The 23,520-nt window shown below is 46.0% G+C and overlaps 1 protein-coding gene across 3 annotated transcripts in view; it reads right to left on the reverse strand.

Moving 5' to 3' along the window:
• Nucleotides 1-5,648: 5,648 nt before the first annotated feature.
• The window catches only part of LOC142572383 (uncharacterized), an 88,656-nt gene continuing 70,784 nt past the window's right edge, over nt 5,649-23,520 (reverse strand). For all 3 annotated transcript variants that reach the window (XM_075681464.1, XM_075681463.1, XM_075681462.1), the window contains 6 exons: nt 22,752-22,837; nt 22,112-22,170; nt 19,671-19,775; nt 18,894-19,130; nt 17,679-17,878; nt 5,649-6,082 (listed from right to left, as the gene is read on the reverse strand). In XM_075681464.1, coding sequence (XP_075537579.1) covers nt 5,975-6,082; nt 17,679-17,878; nt 18,894-19,130; nt 19,671-19,775; nt 22,112-22,170; nt 22,752-22,837 — 795 coding nt within the window. In that variant the 3' untranslated portion in view covers nt 5,649-5,974. The remainder of the gene's footprint in view (nt 6,083-17,678; nt 17,879-18,893; nt 19,131-19,670; nt 19,776-22,111; nt 22,171-22,751; nt 22,838-23,520) is intronic.

Here is a 23,520-nt window from a genome sequence, read left to right on the forward strand (position 1 = left end):
GATCTAGCTACCGTTATTGCTTGAAAACCTTCCTAGGGTGCGCCCAAAGTAGGCATTTTCGACACGCATTCCCTGTCCCTTAAGCTGTGTCGAAACAGACTCTGCCACTAACAGGCCACTACTGGGTATCACTATACGAGTCGGGCACGTGCATGCCGACTGGTCAAGTTCAAACTATCCTGCAAAAGCCAATTCTAGGATCGAAATGACGTATGTTTGGACCCATTGAAATGCGTGGCACCGGCCAGAATCGAATTAATCGTAGTCCTATTAACAAAAGTCTGCTATAGTAAACAAAAATGAATAACATTGCTGCTCTACTAACACCCAATCAGAATTGATACTGATTCAGTGCATTGCAAAGAATGCAATTATGCAGCCAGTGATGCCTGCAGCACCCCCTTGTGATTTCGACAGGCATTATTGGGAAAGTTGCACGCATGCATAGTATCCACAGGACAGCAGTTGAAAAGCTGGATAAGAAAACTGGACAAGACCTGTATTTTGCATTCGTCACTTTGTCATAATCATGGCCAGCACCACGCAAAGGGATGCAGAGTTGCTGGTAAGCATACAGGTGATGACGCCCTTGCCACTCACTCGTAGACATGTGCTGTCATTTGAACACGTGGCCATGTTTCATGCAAATAGTAGGGGAAATCTCGCACTTGTCGAACGCCATGAGAGTAGTAGACCTATTTTTACGATTTGGATTTGTTGATTTCCATTAGTATCCTCAGCATGAACTTTGATGCCTGTATCCAATATTCTCAATATGAACCTCTACACTTGTAGCCATGGCCAGCTTTATCTGTGCACATGCAGATTGTGCTACACTGCTTCACACAATATGTCCCCCCTGCAGCAATACTAATGTATTACATACCTGCCAACCTGAAGATATGGAAATTTGTAAAACTACACCAGGGGGGGGGGGGGGGGGTTGCACGGCAGCATTTTTTTTGTTTTTAAGGGTTGTCACCCTTCGTGACAAGCTTAGTCATGTTTTCACAACTGCAAGTGAAATCCATGTCTTGGAGAGTAAAGAGCGAAAACGCCACTGGGGCACAATTTATTTTTGAAATGATTTTGCTGTTGCTGACTTTGCCTGCTTCACAAACTTCTCCATGTAGGTTTGCTCAAAACAAGTACCACTCTGTTGCCCCCTGACCATCAGCAGACTTTCGAGTGTTTTCTCACAGTGCTGAATATTCTTTCACATTCAGTATTGCTGTGGGGAATGGAGAGAATACCCAGAAAAACCACTGAAATTATGTGGAACCCGAGCAATACGTCGACACTTTTAACGCTTCCTAATTGCGACCACTGCACATCGCACCTTGGCTCATTTCAATGTGTCGGCTGGAACCTGATATGATAGCAATTTGGCAAACTCGACTTCAAGTGCATCGATTTCTTCTTTTGATTTGCCACTCTGCTGGGGTAGGATAGCAGGGAACGCCATAATAAAATAATGTACTCTGTTGAATGAAGCAGTTTCCAGAGCTTGTACTTGAGCAACTTCAGCCACCTTGACTGACTTCTTCTTGCGGGAATTTGTGGTAAATGTAATCATATGCTGCTAAGTACAGACGTACAGCACAGAACAGCTCTCTCTCAATGCAGCTCAGTGTCTCAACCACAGAGTAGATTGTGCTGCCAATGACTATGTCTTCATCATTTTTCTGGTTCTCTGCAGCTCCATAGTCAATTTCCAGCAATGAATGACGGGCCTTGACAACACCTGGGCGCACAAATCTAGTCAGGAGATCCTCAAAAAGGCGGTTCAAGATGCCCCTCAGTACATGAATCTGAGGAGCCTGCACATGAAAAAGGCAGTTTGCCTTCTCAAAAAGCGGTATAACAATTTGGAGAAAAAGACAGCATGCCCTGTTTAACTCCGATGACAAAAAATAGAACAGGCGCTCCTCTCGGGTCACGTGGCTGGCTTCCCCAGAATCCTTGGTATGAAGTTTCAGTTTTTTTGCTCAAGGTCCAGAATGAAGCTTAGAACGACAGAAAGTTGAGCTAGTTGGTAAGCATTCATTATGCAAAAGAACAGGTGAGGCGTGCAGACAGGACACAAGAGTGGAGAAGTGGACAACACGAATGCCAACTATCAACTGAAGGGAGCACTGAGGCGAAAAAAGAGAAGACACAAAACTCATCTACGCAAACTCGGGAATGGTATCGCCACGTGTCAGTCGGGTACATGTGTCGATCTGCGTGAGAGATAACTGTTAAGGCACTTAATCTCTTCCTTATCTAAGGTAAACGAAGGCTGACTGACGGATGCACTTCCACCTTTATAGATATGCCATGCCTCTACCATTCCGCTGTTACCTCAGTAAGTGAGCAATTTAAACTTTATGGAGGAGGATTAAAGTTAACCAAGGAATTTCTTCAGTGATGAGTGATTCAGTTTCTTGACATTTCCTTGGTCTTCGAACAAAATCACGTTTGTTGGCAGTACTCCCCAAGATCTTCGAAGCCGTTGCTAAACTTTCAATCCAAGCATTCTAAAGTAGTAAAAAACGGAATTGCCATGTCGTGCCTTAAGTCTCCTCTCACCAGATCCTGCATGCACAAAATGAGCGCCAGTTTTAATGCGCAGGTCCGGTGCCTATTAGAAGCAGGTTATCCTAGTGTAGCAGTGGCCACTGTGCCTGGGCCCCTAAAGAAGTCAGTTTCGAGGGGGACGGACGTGATTACAGAAAGCAGTAATAGCAAAAAAATAGTAGTGGCTATTCTGTACATTCATTCAGTGTCGCACAGGCTTAAAAAAGTTGCAAGTAGATATGACGTTAATGTTGCTTTCACTGCTCCCAATAAGCGAGGTAAGATATGCGCTGCCGTGCAGAGGAAAAAGGAGCAGGTAAAAGGCAAAAAAAGAACAGATATTTGTCCAGTGAAGCACAATAATAACAACAGGTTTACTGACTGTCGTATGGGTGTGGTTTATAAAATTCCCCTTAGCTGTGGCCAGTTCTACGTAGGGCAAACGGGGCGGTGTATCAATCAAAGGCTAATGAAGCATAAAAAGTCGTTAACCGGTGGATCGCCTTCTAATCTTTCCTTGCATTGCCAAGATTGTAACTGCATGCCAGAATTAGATGAATGCGCGATATTGTACAGGCATAGGAATGAAGATATGCATCTTATGGTAGAGGCATGGCATATCTATAAAGGTGGAAGTGCATGCGTGAGTCAGCCTTCGATTACCTTACATAAGGAAGAGATTAAGTACCTTAACAGTTATCTCTCACATAGACCGACACATGTACCCGACTGACACGTGGTGATACCATTCCCAAGTTTGCGCAGATGAGTTTTGTGTCTTTCTTTTTTTGCCTCAGTGCTCCCTTCAGTTGATAGTCGGCATTCATGTTGTCCACTTCTCTACTCTTGCGTCCTGTCTGCACGCCTCACCTCTTTTTTTTTTTTTTTGCATAATGAGTCCAGAATGAGCTCCTTTCCTCTTTTGCGTGAGTTCATCGCCATCGGTGCTTTTTTTCCCCAGGCCAGCAGCAGTCTTGTGAAGATGTATAACAGAATTTGGGGTCAGTGCAGGTTTCTTGGGGGTTGTGAGGAAAGCTTCGGAATTTGGTATGACTCCAAAAACAATCTCTGCTTGTTGCACTGCTCCGTATTAGATTTAAAAAAAAACACAAAAAAAAAAAACACAAAAAGCCGAGTAGTGGTTTCCACTGGTCCCAATGACAGCCAACATGTCGGCGAATGCTTCAATATCTTTCTGACCTCGGCATCATGCATTTTTTGGAACCCTTTCAGTCGATCTTTCCGTTTCGAGCTTTTCTCTAGGTAAAAAAAAAATTGTCTACCAAAGCCTTATCAACCTTTACAGGAAGACATGAAGCTCCTTTTTGGGTGGCCAAGTTGATGAGATGGCACGGACAACCAACCCCTATGAACCTGGTTGAGCCTCTCTCAGTACAGTAGAAACACTGTTTTTCTTGCAGATAATGACATTGGCATTGTCCGAACACACAGCCAACAGGTTTCCAACAGGCTAATTCCGAGACTTCAACTCGTCCAGAACCAGATTTGCAATCTTGTGACCCGTTGCTTCCCCTTGGATTGCCCCGAGGCAAAGGAGGTGGCTTTCAAGTCCACTCGTTTCTTTTATAAAATATGTTGCAACAATAGGGTAAAGCTGCTTATCCCTATTGTTACTGCCATCCACAGCGATCGAAAATACTTGCTGTTTTAGGGCATCCAGCAAAGGAGTCTCTGCATTGGCGGCCATTTACTGAGCAATTGACGTCGTCTTTGTTTGCCCACAGGCGTAGTGTTTCGCTTCTCTGCACTTGGGGGAACATCTTCTGGAAAAGCGGTCCAGCATGATCGCCGACACTCAGTGGGATGTTGCGTTCAACTAAAAACGCCGTGAAGAGGCATTCTGCACGAATCAAACTGAGGTCGTTGTCACTGCGTACAAAGCTTGCTAGACTTGCCTGGCTGTCCGCGGCTCGCTCGTATCCACAATGCTTTTTTGAAGTGATGTGGACCGTGATGTCGAACTTGCCGCCATGCGAGATGTTCACATCACATCACGTGTTCATTCTGCACACATGGTGCAGAATCCGAACTTTTCCCCTTTCCTCAATGGCAGAAAGCACGGAAATTCTGCTGTGTACGATTTCAAAAACACTTGGAAGAACTGTCGGGGCACCGAGCCCGCCATTGCACTACATCCGATGCGGCAGCGAGTCGCAGAAAAGGCGAGCCCAACACTGCAGTGACTGAAGCTGACTGAAGTCCGAACCCGCGCACCTGTGCGAACAAAGGCAACAGCTTGACAACAGATTTGCGGAGGCGCTAGAGGCGCTATCGAGCTTTGGATATGGATTCGTGACCCCCCCTAGTAGATGACAGAAGTCACTACACCCTTGCAGCTGCTGATGATGATACCACTCATACCTATTGCTCTCTCGTGCCGGCGCAAGGTACCAGGGTGTTGTTTTACTACATTTTTTTTTTTGCAAATAAAATGTTTCGTAAAATTTCAAGCAAGATTTATAAAATCGTAAGACTGCTCGAAATTCGTACATTTTATGGAAAAATTCGGAAGAGTTGGCAGGTATGGTATTAATGTATCAACATTTCAGGAAAGCTAACTAATGCAACTTGTACATCTTGCAAAAAAATGCAAGCATGTGCATCCTATCACTACTGCTTGACCACAACAATGCCACCGACTATCACAACACCATGATGCTGATACTGGTGGCCCGTATCCAAAGTGTCTGAACAGCTAGAAGTGGACTCCGCAGTTACAAATCAGCAAATGGATGCAGTAATGGTACGTACAAGCACGCAAGTATTAATAAAAATATTGGCTACCTGCATTCAACAGCTGTTACGGCTGTTGAATGCAGGTTGTTGATCAAAGATTTATTGGTTCACTGAAAATAGATTAACTGGACTTAATGTCCAAAAGGGACACTTGGGCCATCACAGATGCCATAGTGTAGTAAGGCTCCACAATAACTTTGACTAATTGGGGTTCCTTAACATGAACCTAAGTCCAATAACACAATTGTTCTTGCATTCCACCTTAACCATAACATGGTCATCATGGCTGCACATAACAAAATATAAAAAATGAACACTGCAAACACCAGTGGTGATTTTGACATTTTTTAATGCTTCTCCAGACAGGGCAACAAGGATGAGGGGGATGAAATGCAGGTAGACAAAAAAAGTGAAATATGAAATGTAAAGAACACAAAAGCAGCACCAAGGAGCATAAGAATGATTGCAGAATGTACCCTCTCCACCACAGCTCTATCCAGCTATGCTTGAACTGTGAAGGCATAGGAAAAAAAAGAAACCATAATGAACAAGGCCCAATTCAGCAACTGTCAGTGAGACTAATGCGTACATGGTGTCATTTCACACCTCTGAAGTGGGAACGCAGAAATAGCGCCTGGGAAGAAGGAGAGGGGCAGGTTTAACATGCGAGCTGCACCTGGGTACGAGATTGGTAGAGTTGCAGGCTACGCCTGTACAACTGCAAATCCACATTCGTAGCTGGCTCCGTGGAACTTGGCTCATACACCTGCAGTCATTTAAAGAATACGTTAATGTCAATAAGGTTGTGCACATCTTTTTTGAGAAATATGCCTTGTGATTATTCAAGGGAGTATAGACACATATTTTTTATATTTGCATAAAATCTACCACAGGCTTGCTGCACTAAAAGGATCACTCTTGGCAAGTATGAAGGTTGAGAAACATTGGATATTTTTAATTTCGTACTGAAGTCATCTCAACATTACCGTGATGTAATGACACAGAAGAAAATTTGATGAGGCCATCTAGCATAAACACTAAGCATGATGGCATTCCCCATAAAAGAAAAATTGCACAGGTCTGCTGCCTGTGTCGGAACTGTGAGAATGAGAAGGTTTCGAGGTGCTTGGGTGGACTTTGTTGCTTGGTCCTGATGCCTGATGTTGTTTGCTGTGTAGTGCTGATGTTCTCTTTTCGGCTTTCGGCTTTTTTGTAAGTCTGCCTAGGCATCTTTGGTGGTTTCGTCTCACCACCATAAGATCACCCGTAAACACTTTCACATGAGCGCATTGCTCGGCTTTCAAATAGCGCTTTGAAAGGTGTTAGCTCTATGGGGATTGAGCTGCCCTCCCTGGCAAAACATAGGTGTCAAACATTAAACTAATGCAAAATGTTGTGCTGAGACTAGTCAAACTGTACATGTAAGTTTTTGCATAATCACCTTCCAAGACCAGTCATTTAATTTCACTTGTGAGGAAGAATAAAGTGCATCATTACTGTTATCAAATGCATGCGGAAAACTCAACTTTGTGAATAATGTAAAGGTGAAACTAAGTATGAGGACGACAGGTATAAGGAGAAACAGGGTCGTGTAAAAACTCCGTGCCAATCTCCACACTAAAAATTTGGTGATCTTATTATTCATATTTTGTGCTAGTCTTTGGAAAGGCTTTCAAGAGCATCAAAATTAAAACTGATAGTAATGCAGACGAAGTCTTGGCTGTACCAAGCATTAGAATGAACAGGCATTGCTTCCACTTTCAATATATATAGAAACACGATGCTTATTCTGCTAGATACTAGTGGTCGAACTCACTTATAACAATATTCAAGTGTCACAAAAATTCCACTGCTGTAACCCATAATTGTTATAAGTGGGTTGCATGAAAAAAATAAAAATGGGGAATGGCAGAACTGTTGTGCAATAAATATAATGGCGGGGAGCCCAGTGCCTCTGCCCACCACCATTCCTCCATCCGGTTGCCGATTGTGTCAACTCGTGCGCTCCGATTGCGTGTAACAAGTCATGGCTGTCGGCGGTCAAGAATGGCGCTGCTTTAACTGCAAAGTGGGGTTACGGACGGCAAGTGAGATACGAGCTCCACCGAGGCACTGCTTTGGTGGCCCCAAAAGGGGCCTTTTAAAATATGCGACAAGGTTGCCACTACAGCCTCTAAGCTTTGAGAAATCCAGAAGAAACGCTGGGGCAAGATCACCACAAGCATCTCGCTACATACATCTCACTGGCTTGCATGAGAAAACCCCATGTCTGTCAGCTTTGCTTCTGTTAGGCAAAGCTTGTCGACATCCTTCTCCAAGATATCCAGGTGCTATACGTAATGCAGCAGAAGGTCTCTCGCGAAAACGAAGCCCCGGGGGTCTGAATCATCCACAGGGCCTCCTGTGAGATCAATGTTAAGGCAACCTGCCCTACCGCGTCATCACAGTCTTCATCGTTATCACAGTCGTCGTCGCTATCTCATGTAAGCACATTTGCGACGATCACCTCATTGATTAGAAGCACTTCAGTTTCAAAATTTATAGCAATGCGCTTTCTTTTAATCGGCAACGCCGTGCATTGCCGCTGCTCAGTGGGCAGACCAGCCATCTTCCGTTTCGGTGGCGAGTCGAACGAGGCTGAGAAACCATGTGGCCAGGAACTACTTTGACGCAACCAACGAAGATGAGCACGAGTGACTTAAAGGGCCCCTGAAACGGTTCGGACAAATTTTGTAGACGCGTAGGGTACAGCTTAAGTAGAACATTCGCACCACAATTTAAGTGAAGCGTTACGTATTAATGGAGTTACAAGCGATTAGAAGCTACCCTCCTCCCTAGCCATGCTTTTCCTCCTCAACTCGTTCGCCGAGCGAATGGGGCTAAGCTCCGCCTTCACTGGTTCAGCGTCACGATGCGACGTCACATCGTCCACTTCCGGTTGTTTTGAAGCCCGCCCCCGCCCGCGCGAGACCGCTCCGCTAGCCGCTTGGCCGTCGACCCCAAGCGAGAGCTGTCGAGCAGCGTGCGTTGCGAGCATTCTGTCGTAGCGCCGAACGTGTCTTGTATTCCGGTAACCACAGGCAAGCTGGTCATTTCAGCAAATGACTGTAGGCATAAACTCAAGCTTATGAAGGAACTTTAGCGTAGACGTACGTGAGCGGCCTGATCGGTCAGCACGGTCCATACACTTGTTGGTGCAGCGTTTAACCAGCCAAACAAAGCGCGAATATTGCTCTAACCAAGTGTAAAACATTTTAAACATTTATAAAAACAACGTGTTCATGATTACACTTCTCGAAAAATACACACCAGCAGCAAAGAAGAATACACTTCGTTGCTGCTACTGTGTATGGTTGAGCTCTGTGCCACCAGGTGGCTGCACCGTGCAGAGCATTCGCATTTGCCCTTCTGCTCATCTCGTGGCTTATCCCGTTACGGCAAAGTCAAGCGGCCAGACTCTGTCCCCTTGCACTTGCATTTTCCCTAATACTGGACTCGGGAAATGCTATTGCGTTAGTAATCTTCCGGTGTAAAGTGACGGCCACAAACGCGCAAATCCTGGCGCCGAACGGATAGCGGCAGTCCGATGCGCAGCAGCCAGTTCACTCGTACGCTGCCTTGCAGAGGGACACGATGTCGCAGCTTGACATACTGCCAGTCGCTACATTTGCAGTCCACAAGGCAACAAAGTCGAATCATAGTGCTCGCGAAAAGACTGAGACCGATTCTGACCGCGGAGCTCTCTTCAAAATGGAGTACGTTGTAACACAAGCAGACGACACTTGCTGTGTGCCGGAAGTGCTTAAGTGTACTGAAAAATTATTCTTGTGCATTCTCTTTATGTTACTTTCTTTTCATAAAAACAAATTAACTAACATTCCAACTATTACGAAGATCATTTGTTTACCATAAAGTTGGAAAAATTATCGATCACGCGCCCTTGTCAGCCAATCGGATAGCTCGCCCCACTGACGTCGTATGGGTGATTTCGGTCATATGGGTAGGGGCGGCTTAAAATTCCGCCGAGCAGTGCGCTGCGATCGGCAGCGATGTGCATATTTAAAACCTTATAATAAATTACACGCTTTACGCGGAGCACTTAGATGTCTCAATTAATGATCAGATGGACCTACTCTAACGACTCAATACATTTGTAGAAAATCGTCAAAAGCGTTTCAGGGTCCCTTTAATCCATTGGCAGAACTGCACAGCATGAGGGCCTGCAAGCAATCTCGGAGCAGCGCCCAGCGAAGTAGGTGTGGGCCATTCGTGTTTTGGAGGGTGGGGCGGCATAGAGCTAACAGCACAGCCCATTTGTGTTCGGAGGCGAGGAAGGGCGACGAGAGACAGAGCCTGGTAATGTGGAGAAGGCTGGAAAACAGCGTGCGGCGGCATGCAGCAGCTCGAATTTCTCTTTACACGTTAAAAGAATTTGCATCCATTACCTTTTGACACAGGCACCCAGAAGCCAGACTCCATCTTTATAACCAATAATGCGGCATGGGGGCATTGTAGTAAGTGGGTTATTTCACCACAGAAAACATACAGAAGTTGATGGTGCAGCACCTTCTCGTTGTTATAACCAATATATTGTAATGCACAGTTGAGTGACGGTGCTTTAATCAATTTACCTTGGGTGAACTTGTGCCCGACAAACAGCTAAACGAGAGCCTCGCTGGAACGTCCACAGTCTTTTCACAAGAGACCCGCACCTCTTCTTCTTTCCTCGTGTCCCGCGCTGATGGCACGTTGCTCCGATTGCGCGTGCCTTGCGAGCCCGTGTTGCCCGCTTCACTGCTGCTATCTTTCGCAGGTAGCAGTAAACAGCTGGACGGACGCAGGAAGCGGCTGGCGCGCGTAATTTGAAATCATCTTGCGTCATTGTCCCCCTTCCAAGAGTGCATCGTCCCGATGCTCATATAAAAGGCGGTGGTTTCTAGACTGTCATGAACTCGCAATGTTTGTAGGCGGAAGCAGTTATTGCCTGTCGTAGCATAGTTTCATTCAGACAACATGGAAGATTTCTGTTCGATGCCGCCATCGTGATGAGGTTACTTGACGTTCTGGAGCAACTTCGTCAGCTAATTATCCTATACGAGCCAAAATAACGACGAAGAAGCTTCTCGGATAGGCCGCCCATCCGTACGGGAGTCCACACCCATACTTTGTCTCCAGGTGCATACTGGACGTCTCTTCGTCGTAAGTTGTATCGGTCCGCATCGGTTTGCTGCTGCTGCTGAATGCGGTGTCGCGCCAGCTGCCTTGCTTCTTCGGCCTTTTGTGTGAAGTCGCTGACGTCATTGTCATTTTCGAAGGTCTCATCTACTGGTAGCATTGCATCTAAGGTTGTGGTGACGGTCCGGCCAAAAACGAGTTGGAAAGGTGTCATTTGAGTCGTCTCTTGCACAGCGGTATTGTACGCGAACGCTGCGTTCGGTAGTATCCGGTCCCATGTTCGGTGCTCCATGTCCACGTATATTGACAACATATCAGTCAGCGTTCTGTTCAGTCGTTCAGTCAGCCCATTTGTCTGCGGATGATATGGGGTGGTTTTTCGGCGACTGGTGTGCGTCAATTTCATGATGGCCTGTGTCAAATGGGCAGTAAATATGGTTCCTCGGTCCATGATGAGAACTTTAGGAGCGCCATGCCGTAGTGCTATGTTAGTGACGAAAAAATCAGCTACTTCACTGGCCGTTCCTTTGGCAAGACACCCTGGCTCGGCATATTGAGTTAGGTAGTCAGTTGCAACTACGATCCAAAGCTTTCCTGATGACGATGTGGGAACGGGGCCAAGTAAGTCCATTCCCACTTGTGCGAATGGAGTTTCCAGTGGCTGTATCGGTTGTAGGAGACCTGCTGGCTTGAATGGTGGTATTTTACGTCTTTGGCAGTCCTGGCAGGTTCTTACGTAGTGTTGCTCAGAATTCAATAACTTTGGCCAGTAATACTTCATGCGGATGCGAGCAAATGTTCTGCTCACTCCTAAATGTCCTGCTGATGGGTCGTCGTGGCATGCTTCCAATATCTCGAGTCGTAACTTTGAAGGTACGACGAACAGAAATGTCTCTGCACTATGTACAAAATTTCTTTTGTACAGGACATTATTTCTCAGGACGAACGACGGCAAGCTGCGGACAAAAGCTCGTGGAATGTCGACAGGGTGTCCTTCTAGGTAATCAATGAGCAGGCGTAACTCTGTGTCGGATCGCTGATGCTGAGCCATTTGTGATGTTGTCACAGCTCCTAGGAACGGGCAATCCTGTTCATTTTTCCTAAGTGCAGACAGATTCCATGTATTCAATTGATCCACGTGACAAGCAATCAGCATCACTATGCTTGTGACCGGACTTGTATACGACTGTTATATCATATTCCTGCAGCCGTAGACTCCATCTTGCCAGCCGTCCAGATGGATCTTTGAGATTCGCCAGCCAGCACAACGAATGATGGTCGCTGATAGCTCGGAATGGTCGGCCATATAAGTATGGTCTAAACTTGCTGATGGCCCATATCACTGCGAGGCATTCTTTTTCTGTCTCTGAGTAATTCACCTCAGCCTTCGAAAGTGTTCAACTAGCATACGCAATGACTCGTTCCTCTCCGTTTTGCCACTGAATGAGGATGGCACCAAGGCCTAAATTGCTAGTGTCTGTGTGAATATCAGTTTCAGCTTCCTCGTCGAAATGAGCAAGAACTGGGTGGTTCTGAAGATGCTTTCGGAGCTCATTGAAAGCATTCCCCTGCTCATTCCACTAGACGAAAGGCGCGTTTTCCTTTGTTAGCCGCGTTAGTGGTTCGGCGACCCTTGAAAAATTTGTGACAAAGCGTCTGAGTAGGCGCAAAGTCCTAAGAATCGCCTAACAGCCTTTTTGTCGGTTAGTTTTGGAAATTTCTCCACTGCCGGAGTCTTCTCAGGGTCTGTGCGAATGCCTTCTGAACTGGCGACATGACCGAGAAAAAGAAGCTCGCGAAAGCCGAAATGACATTTCTGCGGTTTTATCGTCAAACCTTTCGTTTCGTTTTGTCGTCAAACCTTTTATCACAGCCCGCAGTCGTTCTACATGCCGCTCAAAGGTGGTAGAAGAAACCACGACATCGTCAAGATAAATGAGACAGGTTTGCCATTTCAGACCGGTGAGCACAGTGTCCATCATCCGCTGAAATGTGGCAGGTGCGGAACAAAGGCCGAATGGAGGCACTTTGAACTCATATAGTCCGTCTGGCGTCACAAATGCCATCTTTTCACGATCTTGTTCGTCCACTTCTATCTGCCAGCAGCCGCTTTTGAGGTCCAGGGAGGAAAAGAATTTGGCATCTCGTAGTCTATCTAGAGTGTCATCGATTCTTGGAAGTGGGTACACATCCCGCTTTGTGACAGCGTTCAGCTTTCGATAATCAATGCAGAAGCGCAAGGTCTGGTTCTTTTTCTTTACAAGTACCACAGGCGACGCCCACGGGCTTGCCAACGGCTGAATTACATCATCTTCCAGCATTTCCTTAACTTGACTTCCTATAGCTTCTCTCTCTTTTGGTGACACTCAGTAGGGGTGCTGGCAAATAGGCCTCACTGATTCGTCGACAATTATCCGATGTTTGGCAATAGATGTCTGCCGGACTTTGGATGACATTGAAAAACATTAGGCAAACTCTCTTACGAGGGCCTCTATTTGCTCCTGCTGTTTGGGCAATAGACCTGGTTCGATGTTGATGGTTGCAAGGACAGAATCCACATCTTGGAATTTCGATGTTGAAATCTCTGGAATGTTCAGGTCTGTAACTTGGACAAAGTTATTAAGGCTGGCAATAACAGTTCCCTTCGCGACATGTTGCACCTTATTTCCAAAACTGGTGAGGAAAACGTTGGCACATCCACCACGCAGCTGAACAATCCCTCTTGCCATGCAGATCCATTTTTCGAGTAGGAGACTGGTGTTGCTGTCTGCAATTCCTTCGTAGTCACTGAACGTGTCGCTTCTTACTGCGACGGCTACGCTGCATCTAGGAGGAAGCGTCACGTCATCATCGGCAATGTAAAGGGAGTCGAATCTTTCTTCAGTGTTGAATGCTGCGACAGCGTGCTTTGTTGGAAAGGGAAACACATGATTCCCGCAAGTTGATTACAGCGCCATTATCCTGCAAGAAGCCCATGCCAATAATCAAGTCTCTTGAGCACTCTGGAAGGACAACAAAGCTAGCGACGTACGCGAAGCCTCGTATTCCTATTCTAGCCGTGCAAACTTGTGGCCCTTTCCAAGGAGTCAGCACTTTCTTCAGTTTCCTGGCAAGCTCACTACTTATTACCGAGTAATCTGCACCTGTATCCACTAACACGTTCACTTCGTAGCCATCAACAAACACACGTAAATCGGAGGCAACGTCGCTCTTATGGCACTGGTTTCTGAGTCCCTCGTCGTCGCTCGGAGTCATCGATGGAGGTTCTTGTCTTTTCGTGTCGGCAGCGACCTTACCTCCTGAGGTCGCTGACTCTAGTTTTCCCGACGCGGACTCTGTGAACGGCGTCTTGGGGAGCTTGAAGACTGGCGGGGGCTCGGTGACCGATGCCTAAACGGCGCTGCTGATCGAGGTTGGTGCTGCTCGTAGGTGTATGGGGAGCTCTGACGAGTGGACAGGTACTCTTTGATTTCCGATGGACGCTCACCATTTCAGGGGCAAGGTGCATTCACCGGAAAGCCACGAAGCCCTGCCTGGCGATAGTGGCACATTCTGTACAGGTGGCCAGCCTCCCCACAGTGGTAGCAGAGGGGTATTCGGTCAGGAGTGCGCCATACATCAGCCTTCCTGAATCTTCTCTCGGGTGGCGACAGCGTAGTTCGAGGCATCGAGCTATTCATAGAGGAAGTGGCGGCGACGTCAGCACATGCGGGAGTTTGCCGCAGCACATCGGCATATGAGACGCTCGGTTGGCGCAGTCGTGGCGCTTGGGGCTGCGCACTGAGCTGTGGTTCCCAGACCACCTGTCTGACCTCTTCACGAACCAGGTCTGCCAGTGAAGAGGGCGCTGGAGCGTTCTGGTCAATCCGTAGCCACTGGAGCTCTTCTCGCACTACAGATCACACGAGCTCTCGTATGATCTCCACGCTATTTCCAAAGATGGCTGGAACTGCGTCTACAGAGGCGATGTTCATCTGCCGGTTGTACATCCTTGATAGCTGTTGCAACGTGCTTTCCATTGTTGTCGCCTTTGAACGAAACTCAGTGACGGAGTGCGACGGGCTCCGAACCAACCCTGCAAACAGTTCCTGTTTTACGCCCCGCAATAGATGGCGTAGTTTCTTGTCCTCGCTCATGTTCAGATCAGCTTGGAGGAATAGGCGGGACATATCTTCCACATACATGGCCACGCTTTCGTTATTACGCTGGTTTCTTGCTTGCAGGGCAGCTTCGGCCTCTTCCTGCGGTCGGTACTCGGGTAAGTTGCCAGCAACTCCCATCGGAAAGCATCCCACGACACAAATGTCGCTTCATGGTTTTCAAACCACGTTCGAACGCTGTCCTCTAATGCAAAGTAAATTTTTCGTAGCTTGCGCTCTCCGTTCCATCCATTGAACTCAGCGACGACCTCAAAGCGTTCCAGCCGGTCCTCTGTGTCTTCAAATGTGTCACCGTGGAAAGGCTCTGGCGCCATTGGCGAGTTGACTATGATGTGAGTTGGCTTGATTTGAATCGTCATCTCGGTAGCGTTTCCGCTAGCAGATGCTGACGCTCCGACAGAAACCGGCAAAGGGGAAAACTCGGGGGGCTCACCACGTAGGCGACGACTGTTGCGTTGGTGAACAGGAGTCAACTCAGTGGGTCCAAGTCACCGTGAGTCCGTGCTCCTTTCTCTGACTTGAGATGGGTTTGAAACCATACCCCGCACCTCCACCAGATTTGTAACGCACAGTTGAGTGATGGTGCTTTAATCAATTTACCTCGGGCGAACTTGTGCTCGACAAACAGCTAAACGAGAGCCTTGCTGGAACGTCCACAGTCTTTTCGCAAGAGACCCGCACCTCTCCTTCTTTCCTCGTGTACCGCGCTGATGGCACGTTGCTCCGATTGCGTGTGCCTTGCGAGCTCGTGTTGCCCACTTCACTGCCGCTATCTTTCGCAGGTAGCAGTAAACAGCTGTACGGATGCAGGAAGCAGCTGGCGCTTGTAATTTGAAATTATCTTGCGTCAATATTGTTGAAACCAGTATTGTTATAAGTGGGTTTGACTGTACATTGATGGAGTAGACTTTTGGTTAAGGCACTGGTATTCCAAACTGGAGGTCTTGCATTGTGTTCAGACCCTGCAATCACCAGGAATGTTTTCTCTCTACATATTCAAGGCAAGTGATGTGACCATCTGCATTATTCCAGCCTAACAATTCACGTCACAGCAAACACTGCGAAGCATCTCTTCCTGTCTCCAAAAGTATATCACTTCATTTCAATAGTGGCAGCATCTAGCACTTCTACGAATTGCCTTTCAGATGATGTTCATACGGCATTGACAGATAAACAAAGTATAGTTAAGTTAATCTTTTCAGAAAAGTGGAGCTAGTGCTTATCAGTGGCAAAATGCTAAAATGTCTTCACACAGAATGACTTCGTGAAAACTGCTTTGAGGCACAGATGACTATTCTCCCGCCTGCTGTAATAGGATCTCATAGCTGTTTGTGCATGCCCCAGATGAAGAGAAGATCTTTATTGGAAGACAGAGAATTTTGAAGGCATTCAAATGACCACTGACATGCTACTTTCGATAGGGAGGAGGAACAGAATTAAAAGATTCCAGAGGAGAGTGGAAAAAGGTAAAAAATATACTTTTTATGTATGACTAGCCCTGATAACGACATTTACCTGTGAGACAATGGCTAAAAATTCAGGCCCTTCTATATCACAAAGTGAACATTAGGTAAATCTTTCCGAGAAGGCCAATTTCTGAATGGTAAGTGAACAATGAATCAAAGGGCCACTGCTGCCTATCTTTGACTTTCCACTTCTGGCTATCAATGGCAGACCGCTAATAGAGGTGATGCACCCTCGCCAAAATCTCTCTGAAAACTTGATGGATTGCAAAGAGGGTGGCAGCTCGAAACCGATGTGTTCTAGCTAGGCCGTTGATGTCAAAAGAATGCACCGGTTGAGTAATGCTCACACGTTCACTAATATTCATTAACTTACTGCTCTCATGATCAAACAATACTGTTTTTCCTTTGAAATATTCCAGTGGTCACAGGTGGCATGCATTTTCATGTTCCAGCCGCAGCCGCGGCTCCTTCAGCACAGGGGCAGAAGAGAAGCACCATGAGCCGAAACTGAGCTGAAATCAAAGCCTAAGCAGGGAGCACAAAATTTCATGCATATAAGACGTACCCGATATCCTGCTTTTTTGTGTCTTGTCAAATGATGACAAAATGCCAACTCATCAATGTTGCCGATGGGCAATGTGATTGTTGCAAGCAGGCATACTCGAACGGTTGTTTTCGGGGATATAATCACTTACACATGATTTCGCATCTTGGCGTTGGCATCGAACACGTCGGAGGCCGTTTGTTGCGCTGTGCAAAGTGACGAGCACCAGTGCACTTCCTATGCCAAGTTCCACAAAACCTTGCGAAACTGATCGAATCTCCGAATGCAACCACATATTTTCAAGTTGGCAATGCGTAAATAGGCTGACTTTGCAGAGCATGCGCCAACGTCACTGGTCGCTGCCAACCTGGTAGCATGTTTACATTTATCCCGTGGACAGCTGTCCCACTGTTTGATTTTGCAAACATTGGGCAGCTTTGGGTTGTCTTGGGATTCCAGCCCACATGACTTCCTATCAGGACTGGAACTGGTTGGCTGCCGTCTGGCTGTCAGCGGGCTGCCAGAGCTTTGCAAAATGAAGAAGCCCACTGTTTCGAAGGGCAGAGCATAGGACCTAAGGTTCCACATAATGTCAGTGGAGCGTGACAAATCGTGTCCATTTTGTTGTTCCAAGAGAAAATCTCTTGTTGCGATATGCAGGGCATTCAAGTAATGCATGTTCCATAGTCTCTAAACTAGAAACAGTTATCGGCAGTTCGCCCTACACAACACAGGTAACAGTTCGTGACTGCTATTTTCAGGACATACAGTGAAACCTCGGTGATAGATCACGGGTGGTATGAATTTTGGGGTGATTTTGAAAGCTCAGAAAGACATCCGGGACTTCTTCCACTGTGAATAAATTTCCAAAAATGAGTTTGTGGCTCTTTAACATGCTGATTTCATTTGTTTTTTGGTAATGCACCTTTCGGGTGATATGAATATTTTACGTGACTCCCTGAGATTCGTATCACCGAGGTTTTACTGTAGATGGCATGCACAGTCGGATAAGCCCACCTTGCAGAGTGCCCGGCGCAACATGAGATCCCGGCGTGCTGAGAGGGCGCGGCAGTAGCGTCCGCATGACTCCAGTGCCAGGTTCTGTTGCCTCCGTGCCGCCACAGCAGCCGCGTGAAAGCCTGCCGTCAGGTTCTCCAGCTGGAAATCTCCATCCTTCTGTGCTGCTCTATTTCCTGCTCCTGCTCCTTCTTCTCCGTCTGCAGAGGGCATGAACAGGCATACCGGGAATGGTCCATGCTTTTTCGTACAGTAAATATAATGCTGTATAGATCTCTACAAAACTTGTTCCACCAGGGCAGTAGCAGTGTGCTACCAAGAGAGCCACCTTGACCTCCTCGAAGAGCCAATTTCTCAACAACCAAAAATAGGTCACAAACCATTGATGGACGATTGTCAAAGTCATGCGATAGCTTCCTGGTAGGCCTGCTTAGGTGTGGTCCTGCGGACACCTACTGGTTAGCCCTAATGGGCTATGAGGCACATGGGTGCTGTGGTATTGCATAGCCTCTAGAATCGGCCTGCCCTACTCACCACATTCAAACCCTTGCGAGGACACATGTGCATTGGTATGTATCGTTATCAGTCCACCAGATCACCACCGATTAATAAACAGTTTTCGGGATTGGTCCAATTTACTCAGCCAAAAAGCCATCCATGCAGAGTGAAGAAATGAGCCCCCACCCCCTATAAAAATTAAAAAAAAAGGCAGCTCAGGTTTAAAAAGTTGTCTGCCCAACCAAGGACAAGTGTGCTCTGCTCCCCACACCATTCCCCTAAATTAGGACAAAAAGCTAATGAAATTTGGAAGACCATGTACAGCAAAAGCAAAGGTTCCCAGATAGACACAGGCCTCATCACCTCCAATCCTTATCCAACTCGACCAGCAATGACCCCTGCCAATGTGTTTCAGTACTAAGCAACCCCAAGTCAAATTTTAAACAAAGGTTCCCGAATACACACAGGCCTCGTTACCTTCAATCCAACCTGACAAGCACTAACCTTTGCAATTATGCTTAAGTACTAAGCAACACCAAGTGAGGTTATAAAAATAGTGAAATTTTAAATTTCATCACTTTGGTTCAAATCTTACCATCGGAGATATAATTTTTATTGAAGAGGCCCCAGACTACGTGACATTGGAACCTGCCTGACCCAAAGTACCTGGTAAGAGGCAGATAATGGTTTGCGTTAAATCAGATCTGAAGGGCTCACCTTGCTCATCTGGTTCTTTCTTGTCGTTTACCAGCTCCTTCTGGCAGAACTCGACCACCTGCTGAGCAAGCTCTTCACCGGCCAGGTCTCTCGAGATGCCAATGCGTGCCAGCACACGAGCTCCCGAATAGCGCTCGCGGGCAGAGCCACGCTTCTCGCTTGTGGTGCCCTCCTTGGGCTGGCTGGTTTCCTTCACCAAGATTGACCAGTCAATGTCCAGCACGTCTGAGATGGCCGCTGCATGCATCAAACGCAAAAGGTCTTGGAAACTAGGAGGGCAACAAAGCTTCTGCTGCTGCTACCCCTGCTTCACGGGGTAACAGCTTATATTGAACACAATTCTCAAAGACAATAACAGTGCTAACACACACATGGGATGTCTAAGAATGAACACCAACCAACCCAATTTCATGCATTACTACACTATGAAAGGAGAAAACTAATCTTCCACCATTAGACATCTGTGCAATGTGTCATGATGAGTGTAATGCGTCAATATGGCTATGTTTGTCAAATAAAGACAGCTGACATAAAAAATGACATAATAAAGACAGCTGGATATACTTCTTCACTTGCTTCAGCAAATCACTACTGCTCGCTACTTCAGCAAAGCGCTACTGTAGTGGTTTCGGTGGTAATTGGGTGACTCCATCAGGCCACTTTTCTGCTAATAAGCATTTAATGATGTGCACAAATGCTTTGCTCTTTTTGATACTTCCTCCCAACATATGTAAATCAGAGCACAAACCACAGCACAGACATCAAATGAACACTCACGTTCGGGCTCAGGAGCAGGTTCCTTCTCCTGAGATTCATCAATGAGGGCCTCCAGTTCATCATCGCTGATTGGATCAAACTCATCTTCCAGGGTGGTGGCACCTTCTGCAAAGAGATGGCAACCCATTTTATTTAATAAGATAAGTACTCAGTTCTGGAAGTACAGGGACAAACCAGGATAACTTGAAAAAGCACCAAAAGTAGCCAAGACTCATTCTACTGCAGTAGCAACAAAACAGCCTTCTGCATCAGGCTCGTTGCAGCTACTGCAATTCTCTGCATACATCATCCTTGAACCATCCTTTATCACCATCCTTGATGGTAAAGTGCTTCTGATTTTGATGGCTACAAACAAACAAAAAAAAGCCTCTATTGCCACATTCTTTGATGTGCATGAGGAATTCCTGCTGTTTCTGCTTGTACAACTATGGCAAACTTTAGCAAAAAGAAAAAAATTTTTTTTTTTTGTTGCAGTTCCATGCACTTACATGGAACTGCAAGTGCGCGTGTCATTAGTTCAATGACCTCCCCGATCCCCTTTCAAAATATAGAGAGAAAAAGGATTGTTCGCGCATTATTTTTATTTATTGATTTATTAATATTATTATTAATTTTTTTTGCAAGGGGGGTGGGAGGGGGTAGGAACATGGCTAGGCCACCCAGACAGGCCTAGTGTGATGGTGAGTATGAGTGACAATGCCCAAATAGTGAACAGTTGTGGTGCACTTAACGTATTTAGTTAATGAAACGCTTTGCTGTAGTCAACATGCCATCTGCAGTGAGCAGTCATAGCAGTGCTGCATGCCTTGATGCTAATAACAAGTTGTGGCTCACGAAACCTTGCATTTGCCCTCAATTTTAAAGTGCCCATCATAATAAGTGATTCCTATCAGAAAAATGTAATTAAGAAACATTTTTTTTTCTCATGCTCATACTCGCACTCGCCAGAACTTAATCCCGTTCATAATCACATCCACTCAAATGCATTGGTATTTGTTCATGCTCATGCTCACATCTGCTCACACCCTGTGTCACTCAATAACTATCTTATCTCACACCCGTAAAATGGGTGTAGAGCAATTATGAATCAGTGTACTCGTGAGTGAGTATGCTGACCTATGGAGTCAAGTTATGATGATGAAAAAGAAATTTAAGTGCAGTTGGTGCATACAGTCGAACCCAACTATATCGAACCCGTTCACATCAAATTATCCTCTATATCAAACAATTTCTAAACACGGTATGGTTACAATGAGTATATATAGAAAAAATTGTGCCTACATTGAACAAAAATAGCAGCAACTCCTGATATATCTAACATCTAGCGGTGCAAAAGTGCTCCCAGAAGTTGGCTTTCCCTTGAAACCTGCCGACACATCCCAAAAGTGGTGTAGCCCGGCAGTGCGGCTCCACTCACCTGCTCTCCCTACCGTGACTGCCCCACGTCGGGCAAGCCGTCGACAACCCCCATGCAGTTCAGCACTTGCTCAGACAACCAATCAGAGACTCTCGTGCCCTCGTGCAAGTACGAGTTTTCTCACTGCTTTTCTCATTCATTGTGTTTGCGCCTTGTCGGCCTTCTCCTGCAGTGATGCCGTGATGGCTAGAGCGAAGGGACAGAATTTGCCTTTCGCTGCGAAGCTCAATATCATAAATTGAGTTGAATGCGGTGAGCAGTCTGATGTTGCCGCAGCATACAAGATTCTGAAGAGCACTCTCAGCACCATCTTAAAGAATAAGGGGGAGATTAGGGCTAAAGCAGACAAACGAACCAGTGCTCGTGGCACCCAACGCCTACGCACGGTTGTATATAAGACAGCAATGCGGCCGTGTACAAGTGGTTAATCCAAAACTGCTTCCAATGTGCCCGTGCCCAGTGATAACTCTGAAAATTCCGATGAGTGCGACAAAGCCATTGCCAGTGTTGCTGGATTTTGGAGCGAGCTGTCAGAATTTCCGGAAGCCGTTAATGGAGCAATGGTCGACGAGTTTTTGAGTGTGGACGATGGTGTCAAGACCGCGGGAGAGCCCGAAAACGAAGACTACATTGTCAACATCGTACCGAGCACAAGTGAAAGCGGGCACAATGAGGAAAGCAAGGACGATCTTTTGCCCACATCCTCCAAGGTGACTGGTACATGCGCACTAGTCCGGCGCTTCTGCGCAAATGTGGAAGGGTGCAGCCTCAGCTGCTTCGACTTTTTGGACAATGCGGAGAAGTGCATGCTGTCGCAGCAGTAAAGTTGCACAAGCAGAAGAATACAGGACCAAAAGAAACAAGAAAAATTTTAACCAACTCAACCATTCTAATTTCTGAGTACCCACTCAAAGTAGTGGGCGGTACACCGGATCGATGGGCAGCAGCAATGCGAGAACCCTGGCCTCAGGTCATTTTCGCACGTAGTAAACACATTTCACTGCATTCAGCTTTGGCTACATACCTCCTTGAGCTGAACGTGGAGACTCATCGGGACTTATGGGCACTGCATCCACTTCAATTCTGAAATAAAAAGAGAGCAAAAACTAAGAAAGAAGGCACGGTGCTTTGTAAAGTTGATAAGGAGTCAAATCTAATTTTTCAGAAAAATTGCAGAAGATAAAGTAGCAGCTTTTGAGGAATGTATCATATATTCTCTATTGAGGATTGTGCTTAGCCAAATTTGACTAGTCTATGTACGCACATAAATGAGTGGCAGGTATGCCTTCAGGGTAAAACAAAGCAGCAGATCCATACCCTGACTTTACTCTTGCAGGTACAGTTGTTATAAAAAAGCAAGCAAACATCTAGTTGGTATATGACAATCACTGTCTAAGAAATATATATAAACCCCAGCCACGTCTGTACACACTACAGTACCGAAATTTCCATTTTATGGATGACAACGATTTCAAGAAATGTTTTGCCATCAAGTGTTTTTTCAGATTTGCAAGATATACACAAGCACATCGAACCCTAACATTAAATTTTGGTGCAAGTAGCATTCTTTCATCAAAGACTGTTACATGAATAACTAAGCAATAACTTTTTTGCGAAGTTTTTTTTTTTTCCAGCTTTGCCAAATTTAAAAGTGCAAAACTTACAGATTAGGGTCTCCAGCTTCTTCTGGCTTGTCTCGACTAGCAGTGTCCATATGAGCATCAGATAACACATCCTTTTTGTCGAGGTCCTACAGTGGGTGGAAAAGAAACTGACATTAGTAAAATGCAGTAAGGAAAAGATTAAGATCAAATTACACAGATATCATTTGCCACATATTCTTGCAAGTCCAATGAACCATGATGCCTCAATATAGAACAATGAACATGAAAACGTATACGGCAATGATGGAAATTTCCTTATGCATATGGACCTGAACGAAATTTGTATTGTGCATTTTCCTGGGCACTTTGGCATGGTATGATTGAGAGTTCAGTAGTCCCTCTGCAAGTTAATTTTAAAGATAGGCGTGAACAGCCGCAATCTATACATTGGAACAGATCATTTCTATCCGACACCCTGTACTTGCTGCTCGTGATGTCGGCAAAAGAGCAGTACACCAAGTGTCAACATTTTGCGGAGTTTCAATCAACTTCAGCAGGAACCTTACTGCTACGAAAAACTGCGTCCAGCTTGATCTGCTTACATAAAGGTATGGCAGCAATGTGCCATTCATAAAGCAGTCCTTTTTATTAAGAACACTTCGAAATCATTGTGGCTGAACACATTATCTCGAGATGTCGCTACAAGAGCTCCAAATTCCAATGCTTTCCTACTCAAACGTCACCAGTGACATCACAAAATGCATCTCTACAGTCTGAATGGTCCAGCTTCAGTTCTGCTGCAATGTTTTTTAGATTACTTAAAATACTA

This window comes from Dermacentor variabilis, chromosome 2 (genome assembly GCF_050947875.1).
Source record: "Dermacentor variabilis isolate Ectoservices chromosome 2, ASM5094787v1, whole genome shotgun sequence".
Classification (NCBI taxonomy): Eukaryota; Metazoa; Arthropoda; class Arachnida; order Ixodida; family Ixodidae; genus Dermacentor; species Dermacentor variabilis.